The sequence below is a fragment of the Dermacentor andersoni genome, chromosome 1 (assembly GCF_023375885.2).
Source record: "Dermacentor andersoni chromosome 1, qqDerAnde1_hic_scaffold, whole genome shotgun sequence".
NCBI classification, from domain to species: domain Eukaryota; kingdom Metazoa; phylum Arthropoda; class Arachnida; order Ixodida; family Ixodidae; genus Dermacentor; species Dermacentor andersoni.
This window is the reverse complement of record NC_092814.1, coordinates 160,602,111-160,620,090: the sequence shown is the minus strand read 5'-3', so window position 1 is coordinate 160,620,090 and position 17,980 is coordinate 160,602,111. Positions and strand designations below refer to the sequence as shown.

At 46.7% G+C, this 17,980-nt stretch overlaps 1 protein-coding gene across 2 annotated transcripts in view; it reads left to right on the top strand.

Annotated features, from left to right (window-relative positions):
* The window catches only part of mnd (L-type amino acid transporter minidiscs), a 127,287-nt gene that overhangs the window by 79,254 nt on the left and 30,053 nt on the right, over positions 1–17,980 (top strand). For both annotated transcript variants that reach the window (XM_050195000.3, XM_050194999.3), the window contains exon 9: positions 11,295–11,472. In XM_050195000.3, the coding sequence (XP_050050957.2) occupies positions 11,295–11,472 (178 nt within the window). The remainder of the gene's footprint in view (positions 1–11,294; positions 11,473–17,980) is intronic.

Sequence of the window (17,980 nt, the reverse complement as noted above, 5' to 3'; positions counted from 1 at the left end):
ACATGGAGGGAGGAGAGAGCGTCCAGGATGGCGGTGTGGTGTACATTGTCGAATGCTTTAGTAAGGTCCAGCGCCAGGATAGCTCGAGTGCGTTTGTGGTGGGAGGGGTGTAGGACATCCTCGGAAAGTTGGAGCATGACATCCTGGGTGGACAGCTGGGGACGAAAACCGAACATGGAGTCCGGATAAAAGTCATGATCATTCAGATAGGTCTGGAGGCGGGCCAGGATGACATGCTCGAACAGCTTGCCGAGACAGGTGAGAGAGATGGGGCGGAGGTGTTCGAGGGCAATAGGTTTGCCGGGTTTGGGGATGAATGAGACACGTGCATGGGTCCAGGAGGATGGAAGAGTGCCAGCCTGCCAATGTGTATTGAGGAGATCAGTAAGGGCTTCGAGGGAGGGGGTGTCTAGGTTGCGGAGTACCTTGTTAGTGATGCGGTCCGCCCCCGGGGCCGAGGTGGTGCGGAGTGTGAGTAGCGCCGCACGAACCTCGCCCACGGAGATGTCTGCCTCAAGGTCAGGGTTTGGGGAGCCGGAGTAGGTGGGAAGCGGAGTAGGTAGGTCGGTGCAGAGGTAGTGGTCCCGGAGGGCCGCCAGGAAGTCAGTATCGGTGAGTGGGGAGGAATGAAGGAGATGGGAGATATCCTTGCGCTGGGAAGCTTTAGTGTGTGTAGGGTCTAGCAGCACCCTGAGAAGCGACCACGTGTCGCGGAGGCCCAGGTTGCCTGCCATGCGGTCGCAGGTCTGGCCCCACTGTTGTCTAACGAGAGAGGCGCAGTGCTCCTCCATGTCCAACGCGAGTCGGGCCAAACGGAGGCGCAGGCGGCAATTGTATTTCTGAGCCTGCCACCGGCGGTGGACAGCGTGATAGACCTCCCAAAGGTGCAGCAGACGGCTGTCTGCCGTAGTGGAGTGTGGTGCTGTAGGGAGTGTGGATGTGGCAATGTGGACGTCCGCCAAAAGGGTCTCAGTCCAGGCAGAGAGATCGGTGATAGGAGCAGAGGAGGAAGTAGAGAGACGAGTAGAGCGAAAGCGGTCCCAGTCGACTATCTGGGTGAGACGAGTAGAGGCGCGAGCAAGGGAGGGGAGTGGGAAAGTTGTACAGAGGACGTAGTGATCGCTACCGAGGAAGACCCCTGTATTAGTCCAGGTCGGATTGGCGACATTTTTGGCGAGGGTAAGGTCCGGATTGGTGTCTTGTTGAACACTAGATCCGATCCTGGTGGGGCAAGCGAAGTCATTAAGGACCGAAAGGCACTCGTTGTGGATGAAAGTCCAGAGTGAGTGGCCTTTGCGAGTGTTCTGGGGGTAGCGCCAGCTGGTATGTGGTTCATTAAAGTCGCCAAGAACGAGCAGGGCATTGCGGCCAGCGCAGGAGAGCGCTCGGCGGAGGACGAGGAGGAGAGGAGCTGAAGGGGCTTTGGGAGGACTGTACACATTGAGAACAAAGAGGCTTGTCTCAGTGCGACGGCGAGGAAGGATTTCAAGGAGGAGATGGGCACAGTCCGAAACGTCCAACTGGTGCTGCACAGCAGCAAGGTTGCGCTGCACCAGTGTGGCAACGTTTGGGTGGACCTCAGAAGGATGGAAGGAGGTGTAGTCGCGCAGTTTCACGGGAGTTAGGGGTTCCTGGAGTGCTAGGACGGAGGGGAGAGTGTCGGGAGGGGTGTTCTGGAGGTGGAGCTGCAGGGTGTTCCGCTTGCTGCGGAACCCCCGACAGTTCCACTGCCAGAAATTCAGGCGCGTGAGGTGTCTGGCCATGATGGATGGCGGAGTCCCCCGACAGAGTTTGGGTAGGTGCCGGGGTGAGTGGGGCAGGGAGCGACAGGTGTGCGACGGTGGCCTCAGTCGCGCTTTGGCGGATCTCTAAGGCCGCGACCCTGGTGTCTAGGGCGGTAAGGTGGGATTCGATGGCGGCCACACGGGTGTCGATACTGGCGACGCGCTCCTCAAGTCGCGCAAAGCGGGCCATGACGCGCTTCTCAAACGCCTCCAAGAAGGAGGTTGTTTGGCGAATCACATCACGCTCGGGCGCGACGGGGTCGGAGGCAGGTGATCGGCGTTTGAGCGGGGGACTGCGGTTGGGAGAGGAGGCGCGCGATGATGCAGCCGAGGATGCCGTATTCATAGATTCCCTACCCCCTGTGCAGCGCGGTTGAGGTGTCCTCTGCTGAGAGACAGTTACTGCGCTGCACTTTACCCCAACCTTTCCTCCCCATCATCAAGAATCTCCTCTCTCTCCACAGCTAGCGACGGCGGCTGTGGAGGTGCGGGAGCTGGGGAAGTAGGAGGAGGAGCGAGGGAGGACAGACGCACTTGCGCGGCCTGCAGCTGGCGTGACAGCTCCTGAATTTGGAGCTGCTGGGCAGCGATAGTGGCCTCGAGGGCCGCGGTTTGGGGGTCCGACGTGTGAGGCTGCGGTTGCCAGCTTACCGGTGATGTGGTGGTGGTGGCGGGGGCGGTGGACGCCTCGGACCTAGGCAGAGGCGGGAAGGAGACGGAGCGGTGGCGGCTGGCAGACTGGGCACCAACGGGAGACAGAGTGGCGGCGGGGACGGGAAGGCCGGGAGGTCTTGAGGATGGGCACGATGGGCGGCGCTGGTGGGGGAGGCTGGTGCTTGGAGGTGGCCGGGGGCGATGACGGGCCGTTCCGCTCGAACCGGAGCCCGCACGAGCGCGAGCCCGTGACGTGGGCTCCCCTGCACAGGATGCAGCAGGGGACGCAGGCCGGGGGCTCGATTGGCTTGTGGGCCTGGCCGTAGCGGTGACAGAGGGCGGACTTGGGCTTGGTGCAGACATCCGCTCGGTACGTGGCCAGGAGCCCAGCAGTTCGTGCAGGCCTCGGCTCTCGGGCGGAACGGGTGGCAGCGGTAGACCCCGCAGTTGAAGACGATGGTGGAGGGAAGAGTAGAAGTGCCGACAAAGGTGATGAGGATGGATTGTGAACGCCTCATCTGGCGTGCGTCAGCGATGGCGTAGGGGGTGTTCACGTTCATTGACTGGAGGTCTTGGACGATCTCGTCCTGGGTTTGGGAGTCCACTGCGTTGTGTATGATGCCGCGGAGGGCGTTGTCGGGTGCGGCCATGTAGGCACGCAGGGGGTAAGATATGGCATCCAGGCGGAGTTCCGAGACTCGGAGGTAGAGGCGAGCGCGCGGCTCAGATGGGGTGCTGACAGTAAGGGAGTTGTTGTACGGATTTATCCGTACACGGTCGGCGGTGCGTGCGCTGGCGTAGTCGATGGTCGCACGAGTGCAAAGGATTTGGAGCAGGGCTCCGTTAGTGGTTGTGCGGAGGTCAAGCCCTCCTCCCGGTCTGTAGACGATCTTGAAGTCCTCCACTGGGAGGCGAGGTAGGGGAGCGTGACGACGGAGAGTGGTAGTGCAGGCAGTCTTGGATGGTGGCGAGGCAGGCGGTGGCGAGACGACGGGCTGGTGGGCCGCGGCTGCACGGTGTGCTTTCACGGCACGGACCCAGCGTGAGTCAGCTTCAAGCTCGGCAGGGCTGATGGAGGTGTCTGCGTGTGAGCTGTATCGACGTAGGCGGCAAAATCGGGCGGCGTCGACAGCAGGCGTTGCGCGGAACGCAGCTCCCGCGTAGGCAAAGTCTTCAAAAAGGTGGTCGGTGGGAAACGGCGAGAAGGCCGCTTCCCATATGACTCCCGACGATAGCGGCCCGGGCAAGGGCGGTCGGTGAAGGTCGCGTCGTCTCGGTGGTTACGGAGCGCGCTGACGACACGTCCGTTCACCTCGGCTGACTCGGAAATTCTCCGATCAAGCGCACGCGAGGGGCAGAGGCAGTAAGTTGGCGCTTCGTGATTTCTGGCGTGCGTCACGGCCATTGCTGCGCATCGCTGTAAGCGCGGCTGAGCGCATACGCAGCCGCGCACGCTGCTTTAGAGGTAATCTGCCGCGTGTGCACAGAGTGAGCGTGCCGAATCGGCGTGGAATCATGTAAGCTGTCTTCCCGCATGTTAAGTATTGAAGGTTGCGTAATCTCGAGTTTCGGTGACGCTCTGGAGCGAGAGGCAGACGAACCATTCGCTCCCCGCTGCCGGTGCTGTTCATGATAGTGTAGTTCCAGTGCGGGCGACGCCGTCAGCCGCGGGGGCAGAGTGAACGCAAAAGCGTGGTTGGCTTCGCTTGATTCGTACCGCCTTCGTGAAGATATCGTCGACGTGGCATGAAACCGCATCATTCGTCGCAGACTCTCGGATTCATCAAAATGAATTGCTTTCTCATCCAAATTTGCTTTTTTTAAAATTTTCTGCAGCCCCTTTCCGTGTAACATCGATCGGCGACTCTACTTATTTGCATAAAAGGTCAAATTTCAATACAACGAAATTTCGATATCATCATCATCAGCCTGTTTTATGTCCACTGCAGGACGAAGGCCTCTCCCTGCGATCTCCAATTACCCCTGTCCTGCGCCAACCGATTCCAACTAGCGCCTGCGAATTTTCTAATTTTATCGCTCCACCTAGTCTTCTGCCGTCCTTGACTGTGTTTCCTTTGTCTTGGTACCCATTCTGTAACCCTAATGGTCCAATGGTTATCTAACCGGTGCATTACATGACCTGCCCAGCTCCATCTTTTCTCTTGATGTCAATTGGGATATCGTCTATGCCCGTTTGCTCTCTGATCCAAACCGCTCTCTTTATGTCTCTTAAAGTTATGCCTAGCAGTCTTCGTTCCATCGCTCTTTGTGCAGTCCTTAACTTGTTCTCAAGCTTCTTTGTCAGCCTCCAAGTCTCTGCCTCATATGTCAGCACTGGTAAAATGCACTGATGGTACATGTTCCTTTTCAGTGATAATGGTAAGCTTCCAGTCAGAAACTGACAATGTCTGCCGTATGCGATCCAACCCATTTTTATTCTTCTGTGAATTTCAGTTTCAGTTTATTTCTTTAATAAAGAGGAGACATACATGCTTACCCAAGTATACAGAAGGAGGGCCCAGAGCATGTGGCTGAAAGGGGACCTCCTGTCAGAAAATATACACATTAGAGGAAATACACAGCATAAAACAGCAATACAATAGTCACTAAGTGGAAGATTATAGATTATGCAAAGTAGATGTAGTAAACTGCAAAATAATATAAAGTCAATAGGTAGTCGTAGAATTAAGAGTAGTTAAAGGCATTCGCAACAGAACAAACCAAAAATACTTGTAAAGGCTACAAATCAGAAAAAGGAAGAACGGAAAGGAAATCAGCAGGAGTGAAGTCTAGTTTCCCATGATCAGGGTTCCCTGTCATTAATTGACCTAGGAAAACATACTCCTTCACAGACTCTAGAGACTGACTGGCTATCTTGAACTCTTGTTCCCTTGCCCAGCTATTCATCATTATCTTTGTCTTCTGCATATTAATCTTCAACCCCACTCTTGCACTCTCTGTTAATGTCCTCAATCATTTGTTGCAATTCGTCTGCATTGTTGCTGAATAGAACAATCTCGTCGGCAAACTGAAGGTTGCTGAGGTATTCGCCGTTGATCCTTACTACTACTACTACGCCTTCCCAGTTTAATAGCTTGAATACTTCTTCCAAGAATGCAGTGAATATCATTGGAGAGAGTGTGTCTCCTTGTCTGACCCCTTTCTTTATGGGAATCTTCCTGCTTTACTTGTGCAGAATTGAGGTAGCAGTAGAACCTCTGTAGATATTTTCCAAGGTATTTACGTAAGCATTTTGTACTCCTTGATTACATAATGCCTCTATGACTGCTGGTATCTCTGCAGAATCAAATGCCTTTTCGTAATCTATGAAAGCCATATAGAGAGGCTTATTGTACTCTGCAGATTTCTCGATAACCTGATTAATGACATGGATGTGATCCATTGTAGAGTATTCCTTCCTGAGGCCAGCCTGTTTCCTTGGTTGACTAAAGTCCAGTATGGCCCTTATTTTATTGCGGATTATTTTGGTAAATATTTTATATAATACTTGGAGTAAGCTAATTGGCCTATAATTTTTCAATTCTTTAACATCTTCCTTTTTGTGGATTAGTATAATGTTTGCATTCTTCTAGTTTTCTGTGACCCTTGCAGTCGATAGACACTTCGTATAAAGAGCCTCCAGTTTTCCAAACATTATTTCTCCTCCATCTTTGATCAAATCGACTGTTATTTTATCTTCTCCTGCCGCTCTTCCTCGTTTCATGTCGTGGAAGGCCCTTCTGACCTCATCGCTAGTTATAGAGTTTCTGTATCCTGTTCAATACTGTTTCTAATTGAGGTATCCTGACTCCTCTGGGTACTGTACAGGTCCGTATAGAATTCTTCTGCTTGTTTTACTATATCTTCGAGATTGCTGATATTACCCTGCTTATCTTTCAGTGCATACATCTTGGTTTGTCCTATACCAAGTTTCTTTCTTACTGATTTCAGGCTGCATCTATTTTTTACGTCTTCTTCAGTCTTTCTGACGTAGTTTCGAATGTCACTTATTTTCGCCTTGTTGATCAGTTTTGACAGTTCCACGAATTCTATCTTCTTCTCTTGAGTTGGACATTTTCATTCCTTGTTGCTTCTTTATTAGGTACTTTGTTACTTGGTAAAGCTTGCTTTGGTGCCTTGCCTCCCACTTTAATTGCTGCCTCTGAAGCCAGGCTAGTTATGGTTTCATTCATGATCTCTATCATCTTCATCTGTCTGTACTAAGGCTGCATATCTATTTGCAAGTGTCAGCCTGAATTTGTCTTTTACCCTTACTGCCTCTAGGTTGATCTGTTTCTTCTTGACCAATTTTACTCTTTCTCTCTTCAAATTGAGGTGAATCCTAGCCCTCACTAACCTATGATCACTGCACTTTATCCTACATATCACTTTTACATCCTGTGCTCTGCTGCGATCAGCAGAAAGTATGAACTCAATGTCATTTCTTGTTTCATCATTACGGCTTTTCCAGGTCCACTTTCTGTTGCTACGCTTCCCGAAAAAGGTGTTCATTATTCGAAGCTTCTTCCTTTCTGCGAATTCTATCAGCATCTCTCCTCAAGCGTTCCTAGAATCAACGCCATAGTTGCGAATTGCTTGTTCGCCAGCCTGCTTTTTCCTCACTTTCGCATTGAAATCACCCATTACTACAGTATACTGCGTTGACACTTCTCTCATCACTAATTCGAAATCTTCATAAAACTGATCTATTTCCTCATCATCGTGACTGGATGTTTGAGTGTAGGCTTGTACTACCTTTAATCTATACCTCTTATTAAGTTTGACTACGACTACAGCTATCCTCTCAGTAATGCTGTAGAATTCGTCAGTGTTGCCTGCTATATCCTTACGGATTAGGAATCCTACCCCGTATTGCTTCTTATCTGGAAGACCTCTATAGCAGAGGACATGGTCATTATTCAGCCATGTATAAGCCTCTCCAGTTCTATTAACCTCGTTAAAGCCGATGATATTCCAAACAATGTCTGATAGTTCCTCAGAGTCCTGCTAAGCTAGCCTCAGTCGACAGAGTTCGGCAATTAAAGGTTGACAGGGTCTGGTTTCCGTTGGTGGCCTGCCCGGATCCAGAGATTCTTAGCACCCTCTAATATGACGAAGCAAATTGCCTATTTTACCTATTTCGTTATATCGAGGTTTAACTGTATATAGTTTTTCGTTTTTACTTCGTACAGACTTTTTACAAGATAGCATCCAGCATATTGTGACTTGAAGGCAGCTCGGAGACATAACCACTTTTCACTTTCACTCTTATTAACAACTGATAAGTTCCAAATGTGAAAAACCCATTTCTGTTATAATAGTATGGTTAGATGCTGAAAGCAACATTTCCAGGTATGTGGACAAAGCAATGATCTCATGTTGATTGTTCTAGAGTGCACTTGTCTTTGCCTGAACACAGAGATGAATATGTAACACCATGCGGTGAGCTGGCATACTGATACTGCATGCTCTTGTGGTATGTATTTGAAATGCGGGTCATGGATGCTTTTTGTTGCAGTGGTCTGGGTCAAACAAGTGTCAATTTCCTGGAAAGTTCACGACAAGGAAATTATTAACCATTTGCCTACAATTCCTCATGCATCAGACTTCATATTCAGGAATAATATTTTATGTAATTTCTTTCCAATTAACCTTGAAAAGGATGGAAGGCAATGTGCTGCATAACATACAAGTGGTCTTGCACAATCGCAGTGTTCAGGTGGATTACCTAAAGAGGCCACATTCCTCGCAATGACAAATGGCACTTATTGGCTAAGTAAAAATATTCACTAATGAACTTTTTTGTTTCGGAATTACGGGCACATGTGGTCATGAAGTTGAAGCCAAGCAGTAGTGAAGTCAAATTTGGTTAGCAGAAATTTTAAGATTAGCACCACGTTCGAGATATGTCCTTAAAGGGGCCCTGCAACATCTTTCCTTGAAAACTGAGAACATGCTGGAATAGGTGTGATGCCTTTCAGTGAACCTATCCCTGCAGAAATTTTTGAAAAGGAACTAAAAACAGAAGAGATCTATAGAGAGCAATGTTTGCTTGTCTGATTCCTCTTTAAGATATTTCTGCTGAGCTGGGGTGGCATCGGTAGCGATTGTAATGAGGAAGGAGCTTCTCAGAAAGCTCACACGACTGGATGGGAACCAATATTTCATGCAAGGTCGTGGGCTGTCAGCTGCATGCAGTGGAATAATTGGCTCACATCTTCATAGTAGCCTTGTCAACAGATCGTGAATGTTTTCTCACCATGTTCAAAAGGTGCTGCTGTGCCCTTTAATATTTGATACGAAATGTGTTAGTGTTCAAGTTAAGTTTCCCAAAAGCTTTCCTCTGGCACTTTTGGATGATAATGCAAAGAATATTTTGGGGACAAATATCTCAGTTGGGGTTAGTCTTAAGATTTCTAAGAAGACTTCACTACTGCTAGGCAACGATTTTAGAATTTCAACATGTGTTCTAAAGAAGAAACTAATTAGTGAATCTTTCTAATTGTTGCAATTTTCATGCAGCTAATTTCCACATCTTCTAGAAATTCACCTGAAAATGCAGAGCAGTGCTATCACGGGCAATGCATATGTGAATGCGCGCATGTTTTTTTTAATGAGTGGGTGGGTGGGTAGGTGGGGTATCATCTGTCTACGCGCCAGCAGCTTCCACCACATTTTGTATACCAAGAGTGCAGTAACGTTCTGTCGGGAGTAGGACAGTATAGATGTGTTAGGTCTCCAAATAAGCCTGTTTTACAGTGTTACTGTCTGGAGAGTGTGTGTGCATAGTCACATGGTATTTTAATATGGAAAGGCAGTGTCTCAACAATGGAGAGCATGAAAATAAACAATGCCTGCAGAGGCCCGTGTATTTTAGCCTCATTTATACATACTGCATCGAGATGAATGAATGAACATATACTTACACAAGGGAAGAAGGGACAGGATGAGGGCTAGACTTGGGTAAGTCTAATGCTCTTCCTGTCCACTTTTTTTCTTGTGTAACCATCTGTTCACTGGTTTCCTGTTCACTCGCATCTATGTGCCAACTCACCCAGTGAGAAACTGCTGGTATGCATGAATTTTCACTATCCCCCACGTAAACATTATATGCCTTTTATTTTAAGTGATGAAAAGCATTGAATGAGGAACAGAAAGCTTGCCAAATTTTCTTACTTTACAGTGCGACAGTATTTTGCTGATGCATGAAGCTATTCATGCACGAGAACTAGCATTGATATGGCATTGCAATGTATGATGCATATGTGATAATTATGTAAGCAGTGCTATCTTTTTGTGGCTAGATTGATAATTATGTAAGCAGTGCTATCATTTCGTGGCTAGATTGAGATGTGCCTAAATGTAGAGACATCCGAAAAGAGTGCCACCAATATTAAATTACTGAAAAACATGCTTTAGGAGTGGCCTCTTGAATGTGGCATGTGAAGGTGATTGAAATTATGTGTAGCGCCTTGAATTTGGGATAAAGTTTGTAACAGAACACCATGTAGCTGAAATACCAGAGGCATAAACTAAATAAAAGCTTTGACAGTATGCAGTAAACTGGTATTTTACTGTATGAAAGCCATTGTTCCATATCATTTTACACATTTAATTTTGATGCGAAACTTTCAAATGGCCTATTGAGCAAATGGCCCATTGGGCGTCTGTAGCAGCACCTAAATTGCTATTGGCTGTGACGCGATGTCACGTGTGCGCCTCGTGGGAGCAGAGCAGGCGAACGGGAACACCTGCTGACACACTGGCATGCCAGGAGAGAGGGCATCGCCGCGACACCATCCTCGCTCTTGGAAGCCTGTGTTATCCGTGCGTTCCTTGTTGGAGCAATCACTCGCCTGCTTTCTAACTTCACCTCGGTAATCGCTATAAAAAAATTAATGTTTAAAGAACAACAATAAATTCGAAAGGAAATACGTTGGTGGTAGTGAGTTTCGAACCTACAACCCCATGCTCAGAAGCTGAGTGTCTTACCCACTAGGCTATACTAGCGCCTCCTAGATAGCAGGCCTGTGAACTCTGCTTCACGGCATCATCCTACTTAGACTGAAATTTTCATTGGCAAGCCTGGCATGCCGAAAGGAGTGATTTTAAAATCGCTGCACCTTACTCTGGAGCATCCCCATTGTATTCTATGGCAGTAGGGCAAGGTAGCACGACGTCACGGATCGAAGTACACAGACTTTGCGCTATCTAGGAGGCGTTGGCCAAGCATCTCAACACACTCGCTTGCCCGTGAGGATTTCATAACTCGAAGGACCCCTCAGCAACGTTCGATTGGATATTAATGCTTTCGAATACACAACTCGTAAGTGCTTAGGTGCTCTCGGGTTTTTTTTCTATATATCTCTTCTACTTTGTGACTTGAGAAGTATACTGAGGAACCTGTTTATTCCGGTATTCATGCAAGAAGTAGCATAACTTTTTCAATTATTTGGGTGCATCTATTTTGTTCCAGCAATTGCCAATACTTTTCATTGGCATTAGCAAGTATGCAATTAAATTGTGAAGTTACCTCCTGTCAGTCTCTGTGTGTCACTTTGATTTTAGCTAAACCAGCTTCTGCAGCCTTATTTCTTTACCTTCCTCGTATGCGAGGATCACAAGTGTAGCCATCCTTATCTTTTCTGCCTAATTAAAATTTATTGTTATAATGAAAATTGAGAAATTTGAAACATTTGGTCTTTGGATGATGTTTTGTGTCTAGGTTTAAATTCATAAATAATGTCACCAGTACAATGTCACATACTCACGAACACACCTTTTTTTTTTATTGTAATCATAAATACCATTCTTGTTTCTTGCTGTCAAAGTGTTCACAGTTATCATGCCTTGCAGGTGAACATCATACTGCCCGTGTTGTTCTTCCTCATATCGCTGTTCCTTGTGGTGCTGCCATTCTTCAGCCAGCCCCTGGAAACATCCATTGGTGCTGGCATCATGCTCTCTGGAATCCCTGTTTACTTCCTCACAATCTACTGGAAGGATAAACCCCTTGCTTACAGAAGAACAATTCGTGAGTACTTGCTTCGTCTTGCTTTTGCTTTGAGAGGCTGCCACGACTTTGCTAGAAGTGTGCTGTTGTCTTATTCTCTGTCTTGTCTGTTGTCACATTTTGTGCTGGAAAATAGCACTTTGCTAGGAAATGGTGATATGCAGCAGCAGGCAGTCAGCTGCCTGCTGCTGTGGGTGCAAGCTCCCTTTTCAATAAAACAGTTATAGTAAGCAGAAACAAATGTGAAGACACTTGCCTAATAATTGAAGCCTACGAAATTCACTATTTCGGTGATGCATGTATCAGTAAAACTTTTGAAACTTCGACTAAAAAGAATGGAATTTTTTGCGCATGCCATGACAGTTTGACTTTTCTGAGTCTGGGTGCTCTGTTCCTTCTTTTTTGGTTTTGATTGTAAAGTCATTCACGTGATCTGTGACGTCATTCACTAAAGGTAGTTTTGTTCAGCTCGGGGAAGGAATTAAAGATCATTGTTGTTAGAAGCGCCTGTGTGTCCAATGTGCCGTCGCTTGTCTTCATGTTTCCCTGCACTCAACCACCTTTATTCATTAGAAAGCTTTTAGAAAGTTGCCAAAACCCAAGTCCCTTTTGTTGTCACTTCCACTTTAGTGGCGCAGTCTGTGTGGGAGTGGTTTGCTTTATGGTGGCAAATTATAACCCCCTCATGTAATAAGTAAATAACATCGTTTGTCATCTGCTATGCCAACTTCGAATTAGAGGCATAGCTCTTCGTTGCTCCTTTATTTCTACTGTTCAGTGTAATCACTGATGAGTGATGCTTTTGTGACGCTAATTGTTTGGTTGCTTAATGCTTGGATGTTTTAATTCTTCTGTCATTGGAAAGGATATGTTCCTTTTGCATGGAATGAAGCAGACAATTATGAATGGGCAGCAGCAACTAAGCAAAGAATGGAGAATAGTGAGCCATGAGTACCAAGCATATAGGTACCAGAATCTGTGAAAATCACTTTCTCAGAGGCACTTGTCAGCAGTCTTAGATAGGCCGTTTGCCAGTACTACACATATTTTTTTTTTCTTAAGTGCGTGAAGAGTAGGACAGTGGTAAGTATATCATTTCACAGTGCACATGCACCATATCTCTTCTGTACTTTGTCTGGTTTTTGCTTCTTGAATTAATTGATACCAACTCATCCCATAGCTCACAACTCTTCTTGCTTCATGAGTTCATGTATTAACGACCAATCAGTTAAACATCGAAATTGCTAACCCTAGCTGCTAAACATGCTTTATTTGCATGTGGTGAACTTTATATAACCCTGCGATGAGCAACAAATCATTATGGAGCACAAAGCGCATGTGAGAAACAATGTTTCCCGACTGTAAAACATTGCTGAACCAGAGTTGTTAACACTTCAATAAAGGAATTACAGCTCAGTGCTTTTGGTACTGTGAAGTGGGGATTGCATGGTGGTGGTTTGCTTTAGCTGCATAGCACTCAAGATGTGCTGTGATAAATCTGAGAAAAGCAGCAACTGGCGATTGCTGGCAGAGTAGTGTAGAAAACAACAGCAGCATGTTGTCTAAGGTGACACGGCATCTCGAATCGGAAGTGGCAGCTGAGAACAACGCACTTCACATTCCCTTTGCAACAATATTTTCTTTGCAACAAAATCTGGCAACAAGCAACCTTGGGCATCGCACCAGCCGCATCGTTGACATCGCAGTCGTGTGAAATGATCCTTCTAAAAATCGCATTGCGATGCGTGCGACTGCACCATTATTTTTTTTTTCGCTCCTTTTGTTATGCTCCTATGCCATGGTTAAGTATCATTGCTACTTTTTTCCTTATTGAAACTATCATCGCTCGCAGAGAGTTGCACAACTTCCACAAATGGTGATGAAATAGTTGCCGCAATTCTTTGCTGCTATCAGTTACATTAGAAAATGGTTAGCTGGAGAGGTTAGATCTATATGGGCAACTTAAAATTGTATTTCAGATGAAACATTACTTGAAAAGGATAGGATGTGAAGGAATTTTGTGTTCGAAATTTATTATTAGGCACTAATGCTAAAAATAAAAGAAAGAGTGCAAGAACCAGTGAAACCAGCCAGAGCAACATCTGGTTGTCTGATGTGCAAGAGGTGATTGCAGCTTTCACAAAATGCCTGATGTATGATCTAAATTCAGCACTTTTCTCTTGGAAACAACTGGTAAAGACTTTACTGTGTAGCAGTACTTAAGGCTCCTGAAAATAAATAGGGCTATAATAAAGCATTATAGGAAAATATTTACTTGTAATTCGCTCATAGGAAGTAGCAGCTAAAGGAATTTACAGACTTAAATATCATACGAAGTCCTTTTGGTCTCACAGCTGGATCAGTTTCTCTGGAGGTCATTATGGTAAAATTAATGTCAAAATCAGCCTTATTAATATGCACCAGTCATATCTTGGTTTTGGTATTTTAAGTGCTTCAGTTTATGCTAATAGTTGAGTAATTAAAGAAACTGCTTAGTGAAATATAAATTTTTTTTCTTGTGTCAATTCAAGTTCAGCTGAAGCTGGTGAACCTTGTATCATCTCCAGTAGGCACAAAGTAGCAGCTGAATTTTTTTATATAGTATATTGAGTCATTTTTACCACAAGGTCTATTGAAATGGGTTGCGAAGCTTCGGGCGATAAGCAGTCCAGAACCAATTGTCACTGACATCAGCAAGGGCGGTTATGGGAGCAGTGATTGCAGTGTGAGTAGGTGAGGAGGGAACAAACATTAAATATACCTCATATCACTTTATCATGGGCAATAGTACCACTTTTTCAGCGCTTGCTAAGAAAAGGGCCATTCACTACGCTATCAAGTGAAATGCAATGCAGCTCCTGTAGTGTGCGGAAAGGCACGCTTGTGAAGTTCAACTGATACTATACGCCCCCTCTCACATGTTGGGTTGTTTGTTTGTCAGTGTTTGTCTGAGTTATGGTGGCGTTCTGTTTGCGAGGTGTGTTTCATCATCACTATGTGTTCATTCAAGAGTAGGGAGTTACGAATGCCAGATAATTGTTTAATTTAGCTGCTTTCATTCAGCTGTGCTGGCTGATGGACTCGGCGTCCAACACTGCGACCAACACTCAAAGTTTTTTATGTCCCACAAAGAAACAATGTTCTGTTCATCGGTGCAACAGCGATACAACTGGAATTTCGCTGCATTGCTTTCCGCACTAAAAGTTCAAAACAGGAATCGAGTCGACTTGCGGGGCATATGAAAGTACTGCTCTAAAGGCAGGCCACATAAATAAATTTCACACCTTTGACAGCAAATATTACGTCACTTCTTTTTTTAATGTAAATGATACATTATTTTTTGTTCTGCCGGTAGTGTTCCATCATCACACAGATGGCACTAAGCCCCATGAACTGTCAATGAACCACCATATTTTGAACGTATGGGCTTCTATTGAGGCTTCACGACCAGGTGCATTCACCTTGTTTACCATTTCAACCATCACGACCAGAAAAAAATTTCTGCAGTGCAATAGGCATAGACAACCATATAGGTCTGTATGTGTGTGTATTGAAGGTAAAAATATTGTAGCTTTACATGCATATTGTTGCAGAGAAAGCAGATCTATATGCAACAGCTTGCCTTGTGACTTGCTTCACTTTCCCTTATTGTTTTCGTTTTTCAAATGTGTTTTCAAATGGCTGGTAACTGCTGGCATTTCTTGGGATAGTAGAAAAAAGCATGTGATCAATGAATACATAAGCTTCTGTAATGTTTATTAAGTGCTGACGGCCAAAAGCTCTACCACGGCCGCTCGATGAAAACGCACAGGTGCGGCCAGCCGTATGCGGCGGAGACGGCGTAGCTCGCCTAGTGTTCCGGGCCACCGCAGCGGCGCCACCAGTAGGGGAGAGCAGCCGGAGATATTTGCGGCGGATCGCAACGTGACAGCGCAGCTCGCCTGCTTTCGCCGCTATTTAAAGGGCGATAATAAATTTTTTATAGTGTTAATCATATTAGTAAGCATGACTATCGAATGCACCAGGTCGGCGATGTTTCCACCAAAATATAGCAACTGTTCGTTGGTAACTAAAGTGGTTGCTTGGGCTATTCGCATTGTGCGCGTCTCTGTTTCCTCCTTCCTTGCCGTTGCACTGTACACTCTCGAAGATGTTGGTTTATGCAACAGTTATTTCTGCAACAGCACAGCCGCTTGTTGACAAGTGCGCTTGTATTTACCAAAGCATTGTGTTTTTCACTCTAGAAAAAAGAAGACGAGCTAGAGCAACGGATAAGTTATAACTGCTTTATTGTCCATGTAGGAAAAATAATACTCTTTGTTGTAATCACAGGTGCAGTACTTTCCTGGCTAGAGGCTTTTGCGCCAGGCGTACAAGTCGCTCAACTGACAGGTTAATATCTCCTGCCCAGTTTGCATGGGACCGGTCGCAAGAGCTTTCTCAGGAAAACTTTGCACACTTCCATGGTACGGCGCTCCGTCCTCACAAACAACTAAATAGAGAAGACGCCGTAGCATGGCGACAGCTAGAAACGGGAACCTTCCCGTGCCTAAACATGCTAAGCAAGATCTACCCCACGCAGTACGAGAGCAAGTGCCCATGGTGTGGAGACAAACCAACCCTATACCATACCACATGGGCTTGCCAGAAAATAGATGGGCTAGCCATAATAAAAAACCCGAGTGCGGAACAGTGGGAGAGGATGCTATCCAGCGACATCCTGAAAGTCCAACAAGGACTAGTAAGGCGTGCACGCAGGGCAGCTACCCTCAGCGGAGCCCTGGACTAGGGGAACCGACCCTGGAGAGAAGATGGAAGACTCCATCTGAAGCCGCAAAAATCACTGCAAAATAGAGCAAATAAACGTTTTTCATCATCATCATCCGCTCCGCAAGTCAGCTCACGGCATTGCAAAAGGTGCTGAAGAAAAAATTCTATACACCGCCGCTCCTTTATCATCAAAGTGACGCCAATTCCACCAGTTGAATGGCCAACATATATATCTTTGCAGCGTTGAACGGCAAGGAAGCTTAAAAAGATTTCTGGATCTTACATGGTCATATCCTTTGCTTGAGCAAGCCTTCCAAATTACACACTCCCTTAGAATGACGTTACCACATTTAGGCTTCTTCATGGAGATACTGCGGACTTGGTTCCTAATGAACTCGGCAGTCTTGTCGCCTTGTGCAACACCATCGAGTACCTTCGTAAAATAGGCAATGTCCTTGTTCTTTTCAAAAAATTGTGCGCGCTCCTCAGCTCCATCGACCTTCTCTTGAAGTGCCTGTAGCGCTCCTTTAAGACGTGCGGCCTTCGCTTGTACGCGGCGCGTTCAAGCTTAGCGAAGGCCGTTTTTTCAAACTCGAGAGAAGTTTGGCATGATGCATCTGCAAATGATGCAATTTCAGCACAGGTTTCAACCACTGGCTCGGTGTTATTAGACATTACGGTTTCATTGATGCCAGGCAGTGAGCCGGCCGTTTTGACTAACAACAGGCTCGTCATGTGAAGCACCGGTGCCCGCGCATTTTGCCCGGGACTGCGGATCACCCTATCTTCTTTCCAAGCGCGGCCGCTTCTTCCTTGGAGCTGACGTGGTCCTCGTGCTCATGTAGCTGTGATAACTGGGGAACACTGTCGGCACCGCAGTTGGCAAAAGCACCATCAACTTTGCAGTCGCCTTGTAGTGGCGCTCTGTAAAATGCAGAGCACACACCAATGACCTGTCATTTGGCTGCTATATTGTTCCTTTCCCGCCAGGTCCCTCCCGGGAAATGTTTCGCAGCCATGCCCTGCGTTCTGAGTCGCTAGGGGAACTCGTGGTAGCGGATTTGGGTGTTCTTCGAAGCATTCGTCGTACACAGCGGCACGCAACAGTTGCGCGGCATTGTGCCGCAAGCATAAAAGATCACCCAGGCGTGAACTATCTTGAGTGACACTAAACAGTAACGATGCACGCGAATAAAAAAAAAATTAAGACCACTGAGCTGCGCGCCCTTTTTAATGCTCGCTCCTTCCCGCCAGTTCCTCGCGCGAGTTCTCCCCGACAACTAGCGCCCTCCTCGCGAAACGCGGCGACAACTGTAAACTCCGCTTCCACGCTCTCGCCCATAGACGGTGGCGCGACGCGGCAGGCCGCACCTGTGCGCTTTCATCGAGCGGCCGTGGCTCTACAATTGGTTACATAAAATAAAAAGAAAACAGCAAAATACAGTGAGTAAAATAGTCAGTATGGCTTTTGATTCTACAATTTTAGCCAGTAATCATCATCGTCATATGAGTTAGGCTCACTGCAGGATTAAGGCCACTTGCAGAGATGTCCAGTTACTCCTGTCTTGCATCAGCCGGCTCAAACTCTGCAACTCTTACCTTGTTTCATCACCTAATTCTGTGCTGTGCTTCTGTTTCCATTGCCACTCATCCTGTTATTCTACTATACTGCCAGTTTTCTGCACGAGGCACTGCATGACCTGCCTAGCTCGAGTCTTCCTCTTAATATATACTAGAATATCAGCTGCAACTGTTCACT